Source organism: Monodon monoceros, unplaced genomic scaffold, assembly GCF_005190385.1.
Source record: "Monodon monoceros isolate NGI ecotype Baffin Bay Population unplaced genomic scaffold, NGI_Narwhal_1 Super_Scaffold_21, whole genome shotgun sequence".
Classification (NCBI taxonomy): Eukaryota; Metazoa; Chordata; class Mammalia; order Artiodactyla; family Monodontidae; genus Monodon; species Monodon monoceros.
The window spans coordinates 71,919,542-71,941,750 of NW_021703778.1; the positions used below are offsets into that span (position 1 = coordinate 71,919,542).

The 22,209-nt window shown below is 39.2% G+C and overlaps 1 protein-coding gene and 1 long non-coding RNA gene across 7 annotated transcripts in view; one reads left to right on the plus strand and one right to left on the minus strand.

The window, feature by feature from the left end:
- The window catches only part of KIF23 (kinesin family member 23), a 34,386-nt gene extending 20,340 nt beyond the window's left edge, over positions 1–14,046 (plus strand). The window contains exons 10-23 of one of the 6 annotated variants that reach the window (XM_029239406.1): positions 230–332; positions 4,129–4,208; positions 4,293–4,412; positions 4,634–4,760; positions 5,091–5,249; positions 5,863–6,020; positions 6,650–6,823; positions 7,102–7,281; positions 7,549–7,860; positions 10,598–10,828; positions 11,661–11,743; positions 11,926–12,004; positions 12,607–12,677; positions 13,385–14,046. In XM_029239406.1, coding sequence (XP_029095239.1) covers positions 230–332; positions 4,129–4,208; positions 4,293–4,412; positions 4,634–4,760; positions 5,091–5,249; positions 5,863–6,020; positions 6,650–6,823; positions 7,102–7,281; positions 7,549–7,860; positions 10,598–10,828; positions 11,661–11,743; positions 11,926–12,004; positions 12,607–12,677; positions 13,385–13,400 — 1,893 coding nt within the window. In that variant the 3' untranslated portion in view covers positions 13,401–14,046. Of the gene's footprint in view, positions 1–229; positions 333–4,128; positions 4,209–4,292; positions 4,413–4,633; positions 4,761–5,090; positions 5,250–5,862; positions 6,021–6,649; positions 6,824–7,101; positions 7,282–7,548; positions 7,861–8,877; positions 10,829–11,660; positions 11,744–11,925; positions 12,005–12,606; positions 12,678–13,384 lie in introns of those variants that run through there. The other 5 variants (XM_029239407.1, XM_029239408.1, XR_003796071.1 and 2 more) reach the window with 5 other exon arrangements.
- The window catches only part of LOC114904966, a 44,172-nt gene continuing 26,877 nt past the window's right edge, over positions 4,915–22,209 (minus strand). The window contains exons 2-3 of the long non-coding RNA XR_003796072.1: positions 11,129–11,243; positions 4,915–5,212 (exon numbers count right to left, since the gene is read on the minus strand). This is a non-coding gene — a long non-coding RNA (uncharacterized LOC114904966). The remainder of the gene's footprint in view (positions 5,213–11,128; positions 11,244–22,209) is intronic.

Genomic DNA, 22,209 nt, shown 5'->3' on the forward strand with positions numbered 1-22,209 from the left:
GCTTACAGTATAATGTAGAAGACCAGACAATGGGCAAGTAATGCCATGAGGATATTTATCATATGCTTTTAGCAAACTCTTCCCCCAAAACATGTATCCTTCACCCCTACTCTACATTTTGTATTGTGCAAACATTGTATTCGTAAGACTTAATTTGATTTGAATATATTTAAAGAACACTGTAAACCAGTTATAACTTATGTTACTGGCATTATAATCTTCCCTTCAGGAAAAAGAACAAATCACTATTAGCCAGTTGTCCTTGGTAGATCTTGCTGGAAGTGAAAGAACTAACCGGACAAAAGCAGAAGGGAACAGGTTACGTGAAGCTGGTGAGCAAAGCATAGCACTTACTTATTGCTACAACTTTCAGAAACTTGCCATGCCCGTTTATCGTCACTTATTGATAGATGGTTTATGCATAACTGTCTTTAATTTGACTAAAAATTTAGAGGCTAAGTGACCAGTGCTTTTTCTTTAGTTATGCTGGTTTGGTATTTATCTGTTACAACACATTGATTTCTTTAAGAATGAGGAAAAGTGAGTAAAATAAATATAAAATAGGTTATACTCATATTGAAAGTGTCTATTATATCTATGGCTGGCGTGTCAGTACTGGGTCCATGAAATTAAGTGATTGAATAGTTACTCCAACATTCAAAGTGGTAAAAATCGGCTTCTGGAGATAGGAAAAATCTGCATACAAAAGCCAGTTGAGAGGAAATCTGTGTGCGTGTTTTTCTCTTTTAATCTTTCATTTAGTACAGCCATTCATGTTATGTTTTATGTTAATAACATTTATGGAGAACCTACTGTGTTACAGGAGTTGAACACAGATATAAAGGATGACACCCTGCCCTAGAGAGCCCATCTAGTACAAGAGAGTGTCTCAGTAGAGTATGAAGGAGGTGAGCACGAGGTGCTGTGGGAGTACAGAGCAGGACTGCTCCATCCATTCTGGGGCTGTGTGTGAGAGGGGGGCTTTGGGGAAGAATGTGTGGAGTTGACACTTAAACTGAGGCGTGAGCTCTCTGAAGAAGGATAGAATTAAAGGCATCATTCCTGAGAGAACATGGCAGGGTCAAGGTAGCTGGAGTGTAGGGTGTGGGTTGGTGAGCCGTGACCACTGAGGCAGAAGGGCAAGGCAAGGTCATTAAGACCCTTGACTATCATATTAGAAAGTCTGAATTTTTTCTTGAAGGAATAATGGTGACTACCAATTATTAAGGGACTAGTGTGTGTCATAGTATCTGCTATACGTGGGCTTGATTTCTTGATTGTGACTTTTCAGGATTGTATCGTACCCAGTTTTCAGATTGGAAGAGGTTAAGTAATTTTCCCAAGGTTAGAGCCTGGTTCAAACCCAGGTTGGTTGAACTTTCAAAACTTGTTATCTTTCTGCTGTTACAGTCAATGAAGGATTAGTTTTGGAAAGACCATTTCCCCAGTGTAGCAGATTAATTTACCAGAGGCAAGTCTCGAGAGATGAAAAGCAGTCAGGAGCCTTTTGCAGTAATTCAGATGAGCAATCGTGTCATCTGGAGGCAAAGGTCAGCCAAAACTAAGAGCTAGTTCGGAAGTAGGCCCATCTGGATGTGGAGAGGAAGGAAGAGAAGAGGGTAAATCAAGGAAGATCTTGATTGAGGAGAAGTAGCTTGAGGTGCAGGTATGGGCAGTTAAGAGTTTTGTGTTGGATATACTCAATTTATTCAAGTGTAGGTGCCTAGTAATTGGATGCAGAGAGGTACATGGATTTGGAAGAGAGATTTGACTTGAGGTTTATAGGTTTAGGTTTTGCCAATAAAAGCATGATTTAAGCAATGGGGAAGATAAGATTATCCATGGAAAACAAAGAGGAACAAACTGAGGGCAGGGCCTTGGACAACAAATCCTTGAGATGATTAATTTAGAGAGACTGGGAAGGAGAGAGTGGAGGAGCAGCTAGGTGACTTGAGGGAGTATGGAATGACTAACCACACACACACACACACACACACACACACACACACACACACTTTATATACATCTTTATAAGAAGACAGAGCATCCGGAATCCAGATCACAAGAGGAAGGATTAACCTTGATGGGAAAAGAGGTTTAGCTGGATTGGGAGGAAAGTAGAAACCTGAGGGTTCTGATGCTTTGGGGGGAAAAACAGAAAGCACTATCAGTGTTGATAAGGATGGGGAATAGGTGTGACACGGTTAGGGAGTGAAAGCTAGAAGAAGAGGATTTTGTGCCTGGGGCACAGTTTAGCCTCAGGTTTCTAGAGGTGCTGCAGTTCTGAGTGACAAGGTTCAGGGTGTGGTTACAGTGGTAAAGAGAAAGGTCAACTGGACTTGAGGAGGCTGGGGCCCTCTGATGGCAGGTCAGAGTGACCTTCCTCTTAGATCCTGAAGTTGACCCAGGAGCTGGCATGTATGGGGAACATTTATTTGAAGGCAGCAGTAAGGAACTGGGAAAATGTTGCTGGCCTCCCTCTACTCACCATCCTTATAAAATGTCAGGCTTTAGAAAACAAACAACTTTTATTCACAAGACTACAGGGCTGCAGGGGAAGCACCACCCTTCTGGGAAATAAAAGTAAGATTGCAGGGCTTTGCCATGGGATGGGGTAAAGCTTGTGGACACCACTCAGAATGATATTTTAGAATGTGTAACATAAAATACAGGATTAAAAAGGAAACCAATTAGATGGAAATGTGTTTTTTAAAGTATTCTTAAAACCTTTGTCATATAGTAATTTATGTGCTTTATTAAAAGCCTTAAATAAAATCCCATCAGCATGTCTAATAACTGCATAATTTCAAAGTATCTTGAGATCAACAATAAACCATAGTGTTATAAAAGTATCTGTGACTTCTACTGATTAAAAATCACAGGTGGTACTACTACCACCACTGTAGGTTTTTGGCCTACATTCATAATGAAAGAAATGGCTACATTTCAGAGAGCAATAGAAATAGATGTAATTTATTTCCCATCCATGCATGCAGACTCCCTGGAGTGTACCCATGGACAACACGGACCCCAGGTTAGGAACCCCCGGCATTAGGGAAAGGGGTGAATGGATCATTCTGTGAGAGGCCTGAGCATGAGGGAAGTCTGTTAACAGGAATATCGATTTTGGAGACACAATGGCAGAAAAGGAGGAAGGGCAGTGGGAGTTGGGGTCAAGAAAAATAAAGCATGCATCATGGAATATCACAGAGGTGCAGATGAGCTCTGTGGGCTTTTTTGTTTTGTTTTTAAAATTTTTATTTATTTTTGGATGTGTTGGGTCTTCATTGCTGCGCGCGGGTTTTCTCTAGTTGCGGCTCGTGGGCTCTAGAGTGCAGGCTCAGTAGTTGTGGCGCGTGGGCTTAGTTGCTCCATGGCATGTGGGATCTTCCTGGACCAGGGCTCGAACCCGTGTCCCCTGCATTGGCAGCGGGATTCTTAACCACTGCACCACCAGGGAAGCCCGAGCTCTGTGTTTTGAGAGGCGGCTAAGAATGAAAGCATGGTGGAGTCAGCTGACCTTAAGGTTTCAGGATGAAAAAATTCTCAGGTACTTCTGGGGTCTATGCAGGTGAGGTCTCCTGTACTGTTGGCTTGATAGATCTGTCAGACTTGGCTTCGACTGAGAAATTCAAACGAGTGGCTGGGACTAACAAGTGTGCTGCCTAAGAAACCCTTGTTTAGACATTGAGGGAACAGATTTAGTTGGCTCTTAAGATACTTGACTGGTAGAGACAGGAGCTCCTCCTGGTGCAGGGGAGACTTCAGTGTCCGGATGGAGCCAACTGTAGCCTGAAATGGTCATGCTTTAGAGAAAATATTTTATTATGAGGATATTAAACATCTGTATCTAATACACTCTTTCACATCAAAGAAACTTTATGGGTCATGAAGCATAATGTTGCATTCAGTGGAGAGTCTTTATGATAGAGTCCCTGAAGGACGGTACTCACCCTCTCCCGCAACACTGCCAGATGTGGACAGCTCTTTAAGTTGAGCCACTAAAATCTGTCATTTGTAATTTCCATCTAATAGTTCTATGAAGTAGGGATTTCATAGGCAAACAGACCACACTCTAGCTACTCAATTGTTGTCTTCAAATGTCTTCTGTGTACATTTTTCTGTCAGGTAACATTAATCAGTCACTAATGACGCTAAGAACGTGTATGGAGGTCCTGAGAGAGAATCAAACGTATGGCACTAACAAGGTAAGCAGCAGCCTTTGGACATTTGGATAGTTTTGTTTGTGTGCATTTTCTGCCTTATGTATTTGGATTTGAATATATTTATAGATGGTTCCATACCGCGATTCAAAGTTAACCCATCTGTTCAAGAACTACTTTGATGGGGAAGGGAAAGTACGCCTGATCGTGTGTGTGAATCCAAAGGCCGAAGATTATGAAGAAAGCCTGGTAATTTTAATGCCTTTATAAAGTCTGACTTTCTATAAAGAAAACAACCATTTGGATGTGAAGAATGACATTTTGAACATTTTTTAAACTGATACAGAACCATTAGTTACAGAAGTGAACTAATGACCAATCTATTACCGTTTCATTTACTAATTTCTTTAGAAAGACTTGGATATGCTTATTTGTTTAAAAAAACAAACCCCATTTATTTTGTATCTTAGCAAGTCATGAGATTTGCAGAAGTGACCCAAGAAGTTGAAGTAGCAAGACCAACAGACAAGGCAATATGTGGTTTAACGCCGGGAAGGCGATACAGAAACCAGGCCCGGGGAGGTCCTGTTGGAGATGGTATGAGCTGCTGTTATGTCATCTGCCCACTGATGAGTCTGCCTGTCTCTCTCTTTTTAAAAAAATCTGTTTCACATAAGAAAACTGTTTACTTCCTTTTCCCTCAAAAAGCAAGGGCAAAAAAAAATCTGAACCAAAGTATAAGTGACATTTCTTTTATTATATACCTTTTTTTTCATTTTTCCTTCTTTATAACACATTTTTAAGGAAGTATTATGACAGCCCAACAAGGTACAATGTTGACTGGGGATCTTATCACAGTGTTAAAACTTGTTTGAGTAACTTTTTTTCCTGTGTAACTAACTTTTTATTTTTAATAACTCAATACAGAACTGCTGGTTTCAGAAGTGGTTTTGCAGAGTTTTCCACCTTTGCCATCCTGCGAAATTTTGGATATCAATGACGAGCAGACTCTTCCCAGGCTGATTGAAGCACTAGAGAAACGACATCACCTACGACAAATGATGATTGATGAGTTTCACAAACAGTGTAAGTGCAAAACTGCAGTCATTTTAACACCAGAAATTTGCAGGGAATTGAGTTCTTTGTTCGGATAGAATCTTCAAGGAAGGGTTATTTTGTCTCTGAACTTAGTAGTCCCCAAGGCATCATTTTATATTCCAAGAAAGTAAAACAAAAGAGAAAAGTGGGTATGAATTTCTCCCTTTCAAAAATCAACAGTGATGATCAAAGGGATAACAGTTACTTTTTAGTTCCTACTAGTTACTTATTTGCAAGGCATTTAACATGTATTACATTATAATAACTATCTTTGAGAAAATCACTTAATCCTTTATTTCTAGTTTCCATCCGCAAAATGGGGATTGTCATTGCTCCTACCTCAGAGGGTGCTGTAAGGATAAATGAGATAATGTATGAAAATCATGTAGGACAGGAACAGCTTGGTACATAGTAAGTGCTCAGTGAATGTACTTACACTTACCATCTTCATAAGAAAAATGTGAGATAAGTGGTATTTAAATCCCCATTTTGAAATGAGGAAATGTGCTCAGAAAAAATAACTTGCCCACATCACATAAAAGTTGATTTCATTGGTTATTTCTGAATCAGAGTAAACTTGGCCTGCATGCTCTTGTTTCAGCTATTACTTTTAAAGCTTTGTTGCAAGAATTTGACAATGCTGTTTTAAATAAAGAAAACTACATTCAAGGAAAACTAAGTGAAAAACAAAAGGTGATCTCAGGACAGAAATCGGAAATTGAACGACTGGAAAAGAAAAACAAAACTTTAGAATACAAGGTTGGCTTTGGTATTATAATGGATGTATATTTAGCACTGGTCTCTGACTTAGCCGTTCTGCTATACTGGCCTGCAGCTGCTGCTTACTGGGAGTTATTTGGTTATTTACTAATCTTCATCCCATCCCCAAAAAGAGGAAATACGAGTGAAAAGCATAAAAGGGGTAATATACTCTTTAATTTTATGAAATAGACTTTAGCAATCGAAGAGAATGTTCTACGGTTTAGCTTTGATTATAGCTTGCTTTTTGACTTACTACTGTGTAATGTTCTCTCATTTACTGAGGATCACTTGGGGGGGTACACATTCATTCTAGAGAGAAGCTAATCTCAACCAATATATTCTGAAAGTAGCCTAAAAATTAAATTTTAAGCCTTAATTTTCAGGAAAAGTAATTTTCACATGAAATCAGCTATAACTTCATCTTTCAGTGAGGAACTTGTTTAGAATAGAAGTTCTCATTTCTAGGAATGGAGGTGGGAATTCAGATGAAGTTTTAGAAAAAAATGCTTTCTCCATGATTTTTCTTCCCGTAACTATGCTTGCATAAGAAGATTATGAGAGATTATTTTAAAGCGACTTGAAATGTTTACATACCAAATGCTGAACATAATGGTCTACTTTCCCAGGTTGAGATTTTAGAGAAAACAACGACTATCTATGAAGAAGATAAGCGCAATCTGCAACAGGAGCTGGAAACCCAGAATCAGAAACTTCAGCAACAGTTCTCTGACAAGCGCAGACTAGAAGCCAGGCTGCAAGGCATGGTGACAGAAACAACCATGAAGTGGGAGAAAGAATGTGTGAGTGTCATTCATACAGTGCTCAGGTCAGGGATGATTCATCTCTAGTTGTAGCCTTCTGAATCACTTGTACTTGGGGTAGGGTTTTGGTGGCGGTGGTCACAGCAGCCCCTATTCAGTTCCTCTTCCTTCCTCTGCCCTTACAAGTCACAACAAATTAACAAGCATTATGAAGAACTGGAGAACTGTCATCTTTAGGAAGTAAAGCGTTCAGGTAAACTAGTGCACTTGTTTGCCGTAACTGAATTAGAATATTTATCGCCATACACAACCTTCAGGAGCGTCGAGTGGCAGCCAAACAGCTGGAGATGCAAAATAAACTCTGGGTGAAAGATGAAAAACTGAAACAACTGAAGGCTATCGTTATTGAACCCAAAACTGAACGGCCAGAGAGACCCTCTCGGGAGCGCGATCGAGAAAAAGCTACTCAAAGATCTGTTTCTCCATCACCAGTACCGGTAAGTTACTTGTAGTTGTGTAGTAACTTGGTAGTACTAGAGGTTTGTTCAGATTAGGTGACTATTTCTGTGAGAATCAATTTTTTTTATATTATTGTATTTCTCAAATTTCTATTTATAAATATTTTCAAATTTAGTATAAACACAAATTTAGGATAAAAACTAGTAATTTAGTACAAAAACTATGTCTTCCTGTGCTAATATTAAAGTAATGAATTGTTTCCCTTTTTCAAGTCTTGCTCATTAATTTCTCTTCAATTTTTTTAGCCTTCTAGTAACTGTATTGCTCAGATTTCCAACGGCCAGCAACTCATGAGCCAGCCACAGCTACATAGGTGCTCTAACTCTTGCAGCAGCATTTCTGTAGCTTCCTGTATTTCGGAATGGGAGCAGAAAATTCCTTCGTACAACACACCTCTCAATGTCACATCTATTGCAAGGCGTAGGCAGCAGGAGCCAGGACAAAGTAAAACTTGTATCGTGTCAGACAGAAGGCGAGGGATGTACTGGACTGAAGGCAGGGAGGTGGTTCCTTCACTCAGAAATGAGATAGAAATAGAAGAGGATCACTGCAGCAGGGTTAGTGCCAGTATTATTTTAAAGCATTGTAGCAATAGATTTTAATCTTCTGTGTTTTTTTTTAACTAACTTGCTTCAGAAAGTTCAATGGAAAGATGGGTGAGCGTTAATATAAACAAGGTCTAATTTTTCTGTTAGTTTGGAAGATCAAATTACCCTGAAATTGAGGCCTAGCTCTTCATCTGAAAAAGCCTAAACCCATTTGGCACAGAAATACTGCCTCCTGCTCAGTGAAAGCAGGTCCTTGGGGCACATTCCAGAGTCACATGGATGTGCATAAACTGATGAGCATCCACAGAGTCAGTGACTGAGTGTCTTAGAGCACATCCTTCTGATTTTGGTTTCTCTTCCCCAAATTAGACTTTTTTCGAACTTTCATTTTTAAAATTGCTTTCCCAGACTTTTATTTTGAAAAATAGATTTGTAAATATTTTTTTTCTTGAACCTTTGACAGTAAGTCATAGGCTTCGTGTCCTACATAACCACAATCTTCATCACACCTAAGAAAGCGTTAACCCTGAAAAGTACCTTCTAACTTACAGTTCATGTTTACATTTCCCCAGTTGTCCCAATAATGGCTTTTCTTTTTTCAAACCTTGGTCCTATCAAGGTGAATACATTATATGTGGTTATTATCTCTCTTTAATCTCTTTCAATATAAAATAGTCCATCCTCCCCTTTTCTGATTTTCATGACATTGACTATTTTTTGAAGAGCCCAGGCCAGCTGTTTTATAACTGCTGAAGGAAGGTTTCCATCTCCAATACATTGCTTTTAATCTCAAGGCCTTTATTTCAATTTACAAGGGCTCTGCCTCATCCAAGGGTGTTTAAACAAACTCATGTCTATATTTTCTTCTTAAGGATTAAGGTAAAGTTTTCCTTTGAATCTGAGTAAGTGGACAAATATCGTGAATTTACATTTAGTAAAATTTTAATATATCTCTTTAAGAATTTCTCTTCTAAACAACTTAATCTTACAGTAAATGTTTGCTTTAGATTTTCTTGTATAATTTAGGGTGCAGAAAAACTTCATTCAGGTGGCCTGCATTCCTGATTATTAAGGGAATTACAAGGTATTTACCAAGGCAACTGATAATTCTAAAGTCGCTTAAGTTCTTTACTTTGCAGATTTTGCTTTAAACCTTTTTAGGGAGCAAATCATGGTGGCTGGTCTTTCTGATCAACTCTAATAAATCCCCCTTATTTCATGCAAGTCTACAGACTGAAAACTATTCAAGGCCTGCTTATGCCTGGTCAACATTAATATAATATCTAATTTGGCTATGAGATATTTAAGAGGATTTACTAGAGGTCCTTTAACTTCACTTGAAATCAAAATCTCTTTAGAAGTGCAGCAGAGAAAAGTTTAGGCTAGTATCTATGCATCTAGGTTTGTTGGTCAAAAATTAGGTCAGGTGGACTGAATTTATAATACTTCATTGGGGAAGAAATTTAAAATATCATTTATCTCATAAACGATAGTAGAATGTAAGGACTGTCATCCTTCCAAAGCTTGTTTCAGAATGTATTTATTGCTAAGTGTGTTTGAGAAATCTGTCACCTTTGCTAAATTAAATGGTAGGACATGAGAGCCACATTCTTCCTTTTCAACATTAAGCTATTTTAAGAATGGGAAGTTTCCTGCTGCTTGTGAGGTTTGGGCATCCAGAGTGGCAAACTCTATTGCCCATGTTTCAGTATCATGATTTGTCACTAGTGCTTCATTTGTTTCTTGTACAGGGAAAAACACTTCAGTTCTCCCCATACGCATTTTAAATTAGATGTTCGTACTTGACCAGCTTTGAAGGATTTGGGCTGTGGCAGACTGTTGCATTTCCTTTCAGTTTTGTAAACAGAAAGATGTTTGCAAAGTTACAAAGAAACTTAACTGTGTTCTGTATGTGATTTTTTTTCCCCCTTAGGCTGAATGTGCTAAATTTAACTGTCCTAAAGTTATATAACATTTTACTGGAAGCATCTAGTTTTTTATTGTATGATAGAGGCTGATGTGACAGTATATTCTATATCTAGTTCTTGGAACCTTTATGAAACGTTTGGGGGAAAAAGTTGGTATGTTTTAGCCATTATTGCTTTTGAACTTTTTAAAAAGTTCTGTTTTGAGATTTTTTAATAGTACTCAGAAGTATTTTATCTACATTCTTTTAATCATTTTATACACAAGGTTCTCATTATACCTTATGTCCCTTTAGCATTCTGTAGTCTACAGCTCCACCAGCTTTGGGGAGGGTCCTGGTTTGTGATAGGAGTATTTTCTCTTTTGTTTAGAGGCTTATGATATATTTAGGGCTTCTGCTGGTCTTTCTGAAGCTTTTAACATAGTCATGGACCTAACAGATTACCTCACAATAGCAGGCACAAATACTGGTTTTTGATTAAGAATGCAAAATGAATTACTTGTCCTGAATACCACCTATGCAGGAAAGACTAGCGGCATTACCAGAACTTTTCCTTCCATTCTTTGTTGAAAGGGAAGCTCCCTAGTAGAATATATAATACATATACATAAGCTGGTGTCAAAGGATGTTCGTTGGTTTTGTTTAAATACAAAGAGAACATTTAAATTGTTTGAGTAACGTTGAGCTTTTGAAAAGGTTCATGCATTTGTTTTGATGTTGTCACCAACTAATGTAGCCTAAACTGCTGCACTTCTAATAGCACCCTTAAGTTAATTCTGGGTTATGCTTGTTTCTTGATTCCTCTTTCAACCTGATCAGAATGTACCACCAGTTCGTCTGCGACACAGACGATCACGCTCTGCGGGAGACAGATGGGTAGCTCATAAGCCTGCCTCTAACCTGCAAACTGAGACAGTCATGCAGCCACAGGTCCCTCACGCCATCACTGTATCTGTTGCAAATGAAAAGGCACTAGCTAAGTGTGAGAAGTACATGCTGACCCACCAGGAACTAGCCTCCGATGGGGAGATTGAAACTAAGCTAATTAAGGTAAAAAATTTACACAAGAGAAGGAAATATTCAAAAAGCTTAACAAAAAACCATTTACTCTTCCTCTGTGTCAACAGGAACTTAAATGGGTATTTGATAAAACCTCTGTTTGTTAGAAAACTAAAGTAACTACTTAGATTATGAATCTGCTGAGTTGGAACTAAATCCGCGACTTTCTGTCAAGTGAGGCTTAGAGCCTCGGGTTTGTTAGAGGAGCTCCAGATGTATTATGTACTTTTAATTAATATGTGTTTTGTTTTAACCCCTACTTAAGAAGTAAACCAAACAAGGAACTCCTACCTTTGACTGTACTGTCACTTGAGGGAATTGCCTGGCAGTCCTTGGTTAGGTCTCTGCGCTTTCACTGACGAGGGCCCGAGTTCGATCCCTGGACCAGGAACTAAGATCCCACAAGCTGTACAGTGCGGCAAAACAAAAACAAAAACGACTGTACTGTTATTTGAATATGAGAGGAGGGCTACATCCAGAGAAGAAAGTATATTGCCTTCTAACATTTAGAAATTTCTGACAGATTTCTTGATCTCTAGTGTAGTTTTTAAATTATAGGTTGAATAAAAAGGAATGTTATTTTCTGCAATTAAGAATGCTACTAATTATATTACATTGGACTTCTTTGTTTAGTGAGAGATACGTACACAAATCTTTAAAGTATTTTAACGGTACAGACCCAGCAGTCTAAGCACCATCTGGTTTTGTGGATGGGAGTTTCCATAAAACAGTAGAGTCTTAAATTTAATTTGAAATATATAAGTATGTTTACCCTTTGGATGTATAAAAACGTGTAAATGGTGACCTTTTCTCTTGGCTGTAGGGTGATGTTTATAAAACAAGGGGTGGTGGACAATCCGTCCAGTTTACTGAAATTGAGACTTTGAAACAAGAATCACCAACTGGGTGAGTGATCATCAAATTCCTTTCTTTAGAGGGCTGTCATTTTCTTAGCTGCTCATTCTTGAGGAACAGACTAGCCTGTAAAATGTATCAGTTCTCTGAAGGAGTATATATGGTATTTCCCTATTTCTAAAATATTTCCTATTCTTATTTTCTGTTGCATTGTGTTTTCCCTTTTTCTGTAGTCGAAAACGAAGATCTTCCACAATAGCACCTGCCCAACCAGATGGAACAGAGTCTGAGTGGACCGACGTAGAAACAAGGGTAGGAGTAAAAAGTATTTGCTATAGGGATGTCATATTTTAAGGCCTACAGCTGTAGCTTTTCATGCTCTTTGAAACAAACAACTAAGGTCTGATCCCACATGGCCAGCGCAGCCTGTAGGCCTGTCCCCAGCACATCTGAGAAGGTATTTGTATTTCTGCTCTGGTTTTACTGGAGCTCTTTAGCTCAAAGCCCGTTTTTAGTGTAGAGGGATAGGGCCCAAGAATCAAATCAGAGAGCATCACCCTAGAATAACAAGAACGCCCATCAAACTGATGGGAATCTTCTCAGGAGAAGAACTTCCCTGTGGAACTGTTATTCTGGGAAGGTGGGGGTCAGCTGGCCAAGCTCTAGCCTTTGCCACTTTCTTCTTCCTGATAGAAAATGAGATTTACCTGGATGATCTCTAAAGACCCTTCCACCTCACAATTTTTGTGGCACATCAAATAAATTTCAAGTACCTGATTGGTATTTTAACATACGTATCTGTGCTGGACTAGAAAGCAATGCTGGATTTCACCTTGGTTGAATCTATCTAAATAGATCTGTTTAATAGACTGCAGAGAGGAGCTGATCTTTCCTCTCTGTGGTTTTTCTCTCAGTGTTCTGTGGCTGTAGAGATGAGAGCAGGGTCTCAGCTGGGGCCTGGGTATCAGCACCACGCACAACCCAAGTGAGTACTGACCACGTGTGGCCTTTCTCTGTGTCTTCCCTCCCCACCACCCCTTCTCCCTACCAACCACTTTTTTTTTGAGGACCTATGTGGTTTTTGTTTGCCTGTTGGAATATCTGGGCCCTACTGGCAGACTACGCTAGGCAGTAGCAGTGCTGAGAACCCGGGGGCGGGGGGTGCCGAATAAGAGCAATTAGAGCTGTAAGAACATTCGCTCTTGTTCCTATTTTTGCCTGTGCTCATCAAGTTTTCAGAGGCTGAACTGAGATCACCTCTAAGGAGGGGAGGCTGGAGTCAGGGATGGCAGCTCCTCCTGTAATCCATTCTTTCCTAATTCCCCTCTTGTTACAGCAAGAAGTGTTCACTAAAATAAAACGGAATGGCAGAATTTATGGCCCCTTTTTCTCCCCATACTAATCAAACCTGCTGCTTTTCAAATATCTACCTATACAGGTCCATGTGTCCATTTTCGACACATGTATTCCTCAGGCAGTTTGTGAAATCAGTGCAACAGGATAAAGATGGAAAGTTGTTTTTTAAATTAAATACTAGATAAGCATATTTTATAAGTTATTTGCTTTCTTAGAAGGACTTTTAACTCTTCCCATGATAAAACAGGAATTCTCTCAAAGCCCTCCTAGAGATTCATTGCAAAATTCAGCACTAAATGCTGGTTTTCATTTTTTTTCATTTTTTTTCATTTTTAGGCGCAAGAAGCCATGAATTGACAGTCCCAATAACAAAAGAACATTTTCATTTGTGTTGGTGATTTCTCCAAAGCAATGCCAGAAGGAGTCTTCTGAATGAATCATCTTGTAGAACTCCAGCTTTGTTGAATACCACAGACCTCAGATATGTCATCATACACTGGCCTACATAAAGATTCCCCTATGGCTCCAAAGATATCTAGGATTCTACAAACTTGTTATATTATACACCTTGCCATATTTAATATTAATAACAGAGAAAGACACCTCTTGCTCATGCCGTATGAACTTTTTTATAATGCTATTTTTTTGTATATTTCTTGTATACTTATAAACTAATTCATGCATGTATTTGTCTTGGCTGATTAAGAAAGAATATATCTAGATCACGCTTTTTTTTTTTACGCTTTGCTTTTTATTGTGACTCTTCTACTTCCTGTCTGAATATTTAAGGGTTTATAAACAAAACAAATGCTGCTATTGATTAGCTGCAAGAATGCACTTTAGACATATATTTGACAATTCAAACTTTCAAAATAAAGAAAGATGTCAGAGACTGGCCAATACTAAAACCATTTTAGGAAGGTGTTCTGAATTTTGTATATATGTACTTTCTGACATTTAGATATACCAAAAGAACTGAAATAAAAAGCACTAAAATACAAGGTTGTGTGATAGTAATTTAACACTTAGTCCCAGAACCTAGCATTGTGCCTTGCTGGCACGTTTGTGGGATGGATTAAAAGAAAGCACTAGAAATTTCCCTCACCACGTTGAGGATACTTGTTTCAGCATGCAAAGGGGCTATTTCCTCTGTTGAAAACCAGGAACATTCTCCCAGCCCACCGGGTGTAATGCAGCCCCTGGGCAATCCTTTACACACAGACTGTGTTTGATTTGGAATCTTCCTTTTACTTCATTCAACTTAGGCTTTCAAGACCAGCACTCAGTCTCCAGGTATGAAAATTTTAAATTATTGATATTATACCCAACTCACATGCATAGATATAAGGTAGAGGAGCAAGTGATGGCAGCATGATGGCAGTGTGAGTTGTAAATAAAAGAGGGAAAAAAAAGGAACAACTAATGGGTCATTGATAACTGAACAAAAGTATCTCTGTACATTACACCAGAACATCCAAAAGATTTCTACTGATAAGCGCTACGGAATGGATGGACCTTGGAGAGGGCTGCAGATCCAAGGGAGCTGCTGAGCCTGCCTCAGCCCCACTCTCTGTGGGTGCGGTGGGAAGCTAGACTGGGGGTGCAGCACTGGGTGGACAGGAGGTCCAGCCAGCCCGACAGAGAACCCGGCACACTGTGGGGAGCGGGACGGAGACCAGTTTGGAGGCAGAGAAAGAGCAGGAGCACACTGGGCGTCCACTGCCGGGGACAGCAGCCACCTCCCTCACAGAGGTCTCTAAGGGACTGCCTGGCTGGTCACAGCTGGAGGAACCTCTTTCTCTCCAGCAGCACAATTTCCTCAGAAGCAACCTCCCTGACTAGTGGAAGTGGAAAGAGGGAGACAAGAACAAAGGGCACTGGAGTATCTCACTCCCTGCCATCTGTCTGCCTCATATTTCAGCAGGAGGTCCATGCGTGGCCCACTGGGGGCTCCCCGCAGTGGAGGATCTCCTTGCCAGGCTGTGGGCAACCACAGGTGCAGAGCCCACACTTGCCCGCTCCGCTGCCAGCTTTTTCACAGGCACTCCCTAGCACAGCCCCAGAGCCAGCTCAGGTAGAGAAACCGGAAACTTGAGCTATGGTGCCACCTTCTGGAGAATAAAAGCAAGGTTTCTAATTGCCAGTGTTGAACAAAGTAAGCAACTAATAAAAATGTGTGCTACTTCAAACTCAATGGCAGGGGCACATTTTACCAAGCACTATGAAAAATCACAGTGATACGGTATCACAATGAGAAAAACTAATTCTCCAGCAACTGAACCCAAAGGCACAGTATACTGTGACCTGATAAAGAATTAAAAACAGCTGTGATGAAGGATTTATTTGCTGAGCTACAAGAAAACTCAGGCAATTCAAGAATATAGAAATAAATTTACTGAATGTAAGGTGCTGTTTACCAAATATACTGAAATGTTTAAAAAGAACCAGACAAATTCTGGAGCTGGAGAATTCAATGAATGACATCAAGAATGTATAGAAAGCTTAGGAAATAAGGCAGATGAGATCTGGGAAAGAATCCGCAACTCAGAGGGTAGAAATTTAGAAATGACTCAGGAGGAGAGAGAACTAAGATTTTTAAAAAGTGAAGAAAACCTACGAGAACTCTCGTATATGACGACAAAATAAATATAAGAATAATGGTCTACCAGAAGGAGCAGAGAGGGAGAGGGGAGCAGAGAGTGTGTATTTAAAAAAATAATAGCTGAGAATCTCCCAAGCCTGGGGAGGGAAAGGGATATAAAAGTCCAATAAGCTAACAGGAAACCCTATTATCTCAATGCAAAAAGACCTCCAAAACACACTATAATGAAACTGTCAAAAATCAAAGAAAAAAAAGAAAAAACCTTAAAGGCATCCAGGGGTTAAAAAAACAGTAACCTACAAAGGAATCCCCACAAGGCTATCAATGGATTTCCCAGCAGAAATTCTATAGGCCAGGAGAGGGGAACGACATATTCAAAGTGTTGAAGATAAATACGGCCAGCCAAGAATACTTTATCCAGCGAAGTTGACCTTCAGCTATGAAGGAGAAATAAAGGCTTTCCCAGACAAACAAAACCTGCCATGCAGGAAATGCTGAAAGGAGTTCTTCAGCTGAAACAGAATGATGCTAATTAGTGACATAAAAAACAATGAAAGTACACATAAAAAGAGGTAAAACTGGGACATCAAAAGTATAAAAGGGGAGGAGTAAAAAGGGTTGAATATAGGCGAATGAAAACAAGGTGCTATCAACAGCATGAAAAGGACTATTTTACCAATGAGATATATAAGCCACAAAGTAACCACAGAACAAAAATCTAGAGGCATGAAACATTAAAAAAAAAAAAAAAAAGGGAGTGGGGGAAGACTGAGCAAATCACTAAGGAAAACCACCACTTTACAAAGGTAGACAGAAACAAAAAAAAAGAAAGGAGACAGAAAGGAGTGACATCAATAATCACTCCAAATATATGATATCACTTCTATGCAGAATCTAAAAAAAAAAAAAAAAAGATACAAATGAACCTATTCACAAAACAGAAACAGACTAACAGACTAAGAAAATAAACTTCTGGTTACCAAAGGGGAGGGATAAGTTGGCAGTTTGGGATTGATGCATTCATGCTGCTATATTTAAAATATTTAAAATGAAAAGACAACCCACAGAATAGGGTTTGTAAATGATGCTACCGACAAGGGATTAATCTCCAAAATATACAAACAGCTCATGCAACTCAATATCAAAAACAAACAAAACAACCCAATCAAAAACAACCCAGATCTAAATAGACATTTCTCCGAAGAAGACACACAGATGGCCAAAAAGCACAGGAAAAGATGCTCAAGATCACTAATTATTATTAGAGAAATGCAAATCAAAGCTACGAGACATCACCTCACATTGGTCAGAATAGCCATCATCAAAAAATCTATAAATAATATATGCTGGAGAGGGTGTAGAGAAAAGGGGACCCTCCTACACTGTTGGTGGAAATGTAAACTGGTACAGCCACTATGGAGAACAGTATGGAGGTTCCTTAAAAAACTAAAAATAGAACTACTGTATGACCCAGCAATCCCATGCCCAGGCACCTACCCAAAGAAAACCATAATTTGAAAACATACACGCACCCCAATGTTCATTGTAGCACTATTTACAATAGCCAGGATATGGAAGAAGCCTAAATATCCATCAAGAGAGGAATGGATAAAGAAGATGTGTACAGGGCTTCCCTTGTGGCACAGTGGTTGGGAGTCCGCCTGCCGATGCAGGGGACGCGGGTTCGTGACCCGGTCCGGGAAGATCCCACATGCCACGGAGCGGCTGGGCCCGTGAGCCATGGCCGCTGAGCCTGTGCGTCCGGAGCCTGTGCTCCGCAACGGGAGAGGCCACAACAGTGAGAGGCCCGCGTACCGTAAAAAAAAAAAAAAAAAAAAAAAAGAGGTGTACATATATACAATGGAATATTACTCAGCCATAGAAAAGAACAAAATAATGCCATCTGCAGCAACATGGATGGACCTAGAGATGGTCATACTGAGTAAAGTCAGACAGAGAAAGGGACTTCCCTGGTGGTCCACTGGGTAAGACTACGAGCTCCCAATGCAGGGGGCCCAGGTTTGATCCCTGGTCAGGGAACTAGATATCTCATGTGTCGCAACTAAGAGTTCGCATGCCACAACTAAGAGACCACACGCTGCAACTAAGACCCAGTGCAGCGTAAATAAATAAATACTTTTTAAAAGCCCAGAAAGACAAATATCAGATGATATCTCTTATATGCAGAATCTAAAAAAAAAAAAAAAAGATACAAATGAACCTTATTTACAAAACAGAAAGACTCCCAAACTCAGAAAACAAATTTATGGTTACCAAAGGGGAGGGAAAAATTGGGAGTTTGAGATTGACATATACACACTACTATATTTAAAATAGATAACAACAAGGACCTGCTCAATATTCTGTAATAACCTAAATGGGAAAAGAATTTGAAAAAGAATAGACACATGTATATGTATAACTGAACTACTTTGCTGTACACCTGAAACTAACACGACATTCTTTTTTTTGTGCGGTACACGGGCCTCTCACTGTTGTGGCCTCTCCCATTGCGGAGCACAGGCTCCGGATGCACAGGCTCAGCGGCCATGGCTCATGGGCCCCGCAGCTCCACAGCATGTGGGATCCTCCCGGACTGGGTCACGAACCCGTGTCCCCTGCATCGGCAGGTGGGCTCTCAACCACTGCGCCACCAGGGAAGCCCCTAACACGACATTCTTAATCAACTACACTCCAATATAAAATATAAATTAAAAAAAGACTAAATCAGGAAGAAATAGAAAATATGAACAGAATAATAATAGCCAACTAGATTAAGTCTGTAATCATAAACTTCCCAACAGAGAAAACCCCAGGACCAGATTGCTACACTGGCGAATTCTACCAAACATTCAAAGAATAATCAACATCAGTCCTTCCCAAACTCTTACAAAAATTTGAGAAGGTAATACTTCCAAACTGATTCTACTGATATGAGGCCAGCATTACCCTGAAGCCAAAGCCAGATAAGGACACCACAAGAAATGAAAACGATAAATACCCCTGATGAATACAGGAACAAAAAGTCTCAACAAAGTATCAGCAAACTGAATTCAAGAACTCTTAAGGATTGTACACCATGACCAAGCGGGATTTATGCTTTGTATGCAAGGATGGTTCAACATATGCAAATCAATAAACACAATATATATTCATAAAATGAAAGATAAAAGTCACGTGATCATCTCAATAGATGCAGAAAAACCATTTGACAAAATACAACATCCTTTCATGATAAAAACCTTTAGCAGATTGGGTATAGAAGGAACATACCTAAACATGATAAAGGTCAAGTATAACAAATGCAAACCTAACATTATACTCAATAGAGAAAGATTGAAAGATTTTCTTCTAAGATCAGGAAGAAGACAAGGATGTCCACTCTCACCATTCTTATTCAATATAGTGTTGGAAGCCCTAGCTAGAGTAACTAGGCAAGACGAAGAAATAAAAGGCATCCAAATTGGGGAAAAATAAGTTACTCTTCCTGTATATAGAAATGAAGGTGATATGATCCTGTATAAAGATAATCCCAAAGACTCTACTAAAAAACTGTTGGAACTAATCAATGATGTCAGTAAAGTTGCAGGATACAAGATCAACATACAGAAATTAGTTGGATTTCTACACACTAAGGAGAAAACATATGAAAAAGAAATGAAACTATCCTATTTGCAACAGCATCGAAACAATAACATACTTAGGAGTAATTTTCTTTTGTTTTTCTTTTTTTAACATCTTTATTGGAGTATAACTGCTTTACAATGGTGTGTTAGTTTATGCTTTATAACGAAGTGAATCAGTTATATATATACATATGTTCCCATATCTCTTCCCTCTTGCGTCTCCCTCCCTCCCACCCTCCCTATCCCACCCCTCTAGGTGGTCACAAACCACCGAGCTGATCTCCCTGTGCTATGCGGCTGCTTCCCACTAGCTATCTGTTTTACGTTTGGTAGTGTATATATGTCCATGTCACTCTCTCACTTTGTCACAGCTTACCCTTCCCCCTCCCCATATCCGCAAGTCCATTCTCTAGTAGGTCTGTGTCTTTATTCCTGTCTTACCCCTAGGTTCTTCATGACATTTTTTTTCTCTTAAATTACATATATATGTGTTAGCATACAGTATTTGTCTTTCTCTTTCTGACTTACTTCACTCTGTATGACAGACTCTAGGTCCACACACCTCATTACAAATAGCTCAATTTCCTTTCTTTTTATGGCTGAGTAATATTCCATTGTATATATGTGCCACATCTTCTTCATCCATTCATCCGATGATGGACACTTAGGTTGTTTCCATCTCTTGGCTATTGTAAAGAGAGCTGCAATGAACATTTTGGTACATGACTCTTTTTGAATTATGGTTTTCTCAGGGTATATGCCCAGTAGTGGGATTGCTGGGTCATATGGTAGTTCTATTTGTAGATTTTTAAGGAACCTCCATACTGTTCTCCATAGTGGCTGTGCCAATTCACATTCCCACCAGCAGTGCAAGAGTGTTCCCTTTTCTCCACACCCTCTCCAGCATTTATTGTTTCTAGATTTTTTGATGATGGCCATTCTGACTGGTGTGAGATAGTATCTCATTGTAGTTTTGATTTGCATTTCTCTAATGATTAATGATGTTGAGCATTCTTTCATGTGTTTGTTGGCAGTCTGTATATCTTCTTTGGAGAAATGTCTATTTAGGTTTTCTGCCCATTTTTCGATTGGGTTGTTTTTTTGTTATTGAGCTGCATGAGCTGCTTGTAAATTTTGGAGATTAATCCTTGGTCAGTTGCTTCATTTGCAAATATTTTCTCCCATTCTGAGGGTTGTCTTTTGGTCTTGTTTATGGTTTCCTTTGCTGTGCAAAAGCTTTGAAGTTTTATTAGGTGCCATTTGTTTATTTTTGTTTTTATTTCCATTTCTCTAGGAGGTGGGTCAAAAAGGATCTTGCTGTGATTTATGTCATAGAGTGTTCTGCCTATGTTTTCCTCTAAGAGTTTGATAGTTTCTGGCTTTATATTTAGGTCTTTAATGCATTTTGAGCTTATTTTTGTGTATGGTGTTAGTGAGTGATATAATCTCATACTTTTACATGTACCTGTCCAGTTTTCCCAGCACCACTTACTGAAGAGGCTGTCCTTTCTCCACTGTACATTCCTGCCTCCTTTATCAAAGATAACGTGACCATATGTGCGTGGGTTTATCTCTGGGCTTTCTATCCTGTTCCATTGATCTATCTTTCAGTTTTTGTGCCAGTACCATACTGTCCTGATTACTGTAGTTTTGTAGTATAGTCTGAAGTCAGGGAGCCTGATTCCTCCAGCTCCATTTTTCGTTCTCAAGATTGCTTTGGCTATTCGGGGTCTTTTGTGTTTCCATACATATTGTGAAATTTTTTGTTCTAGTTCTGTGAAAAATGCCAGTGGTAGTTTGATAGGGATTGCATTCAATCTGTAGATTGCTTTGGGTAGTAGAGTCATATTCACAATGTTGATTCTTCCAATCCAAGAACATGGTATATGTGTCCATGTATTTGTATCATCTTTAATTTCTTTCATCAGTGTCTTATAATTTTCTGCATACAGGTCTTTTGTCTCCTTAGGTAGGTTTATTCCTAGATATTTTATTCTTTTTGTTGCAATGGTAAATGGGAGTGTTTTCTTGATTTCACTTTCAGATCTTTCATCATTAGTGTATAGGAATGCCAGAGATTTCTGTGCATTAATTTTGTATCCTGCTACTTTACCAAATTCACTGATTAGCTCTAGTAGTTGTCTGGTAGCATCTTTAGGATTCTCTATGTATAGTACCATGGCATCTGCAAACAGCGACAGCTTTACTTCTTCTTTTCCGATTTGGATTCCTTTTATTTCCTTTTCATCACTGATTGCTGTGGCTAAACTTCCAAAACTATGTTGAATAAGAGTGGTGAGAGTGGGCAACCTTGTCTTGTTCCTGATCTTAGTGGAAATGGTTTCAGTTTTTCACCATTGAGGATGATGATGGCTGTGGCTTTGTCATATATGACCTTTAATATGTTGAGGAAAGTTCCTCTATGCCTACTTTCTGCAGGGTTTTTATCATAAATGGGTGTTGAATTTTGTCGAAAGCTTTCTCTGCATCTATTGAGATGATCATATGGTTTTTCTCCTTCAATTTGTTAATATGGTTTATCACATTGATTGATTTGCATATATTAAAGAATCCTTGCATTCCTGGAATAAACCCCACTTAATCATGGTGTATGATTCTCTTAATGTGCTGTTGGATTCTGTTTGCTAGTATTTTGTTGAGGATTTTTGCATCTATGTTCATCAGTGATATCGGCCTGTAGTTTTCTTTCTTTGTGACATCCTTGTCTGGTTTTGGTATCAGGGTGATGGTGGCCTTGTAGAATGAGTTTGGGAGTGTTGCTCCCTCTATTATATTTTGGAAGAATTTGAGAAGGACAGGTGTTAGCTCTTCCCTAAATGTTTGATAGAATTCGCCTGTGAAGTCATCTGGTCCTGGGCTTTTGTTTGTTGGAAGAATTTTAACCACAGTTTCAATTTCAGTGCTTGTGATTG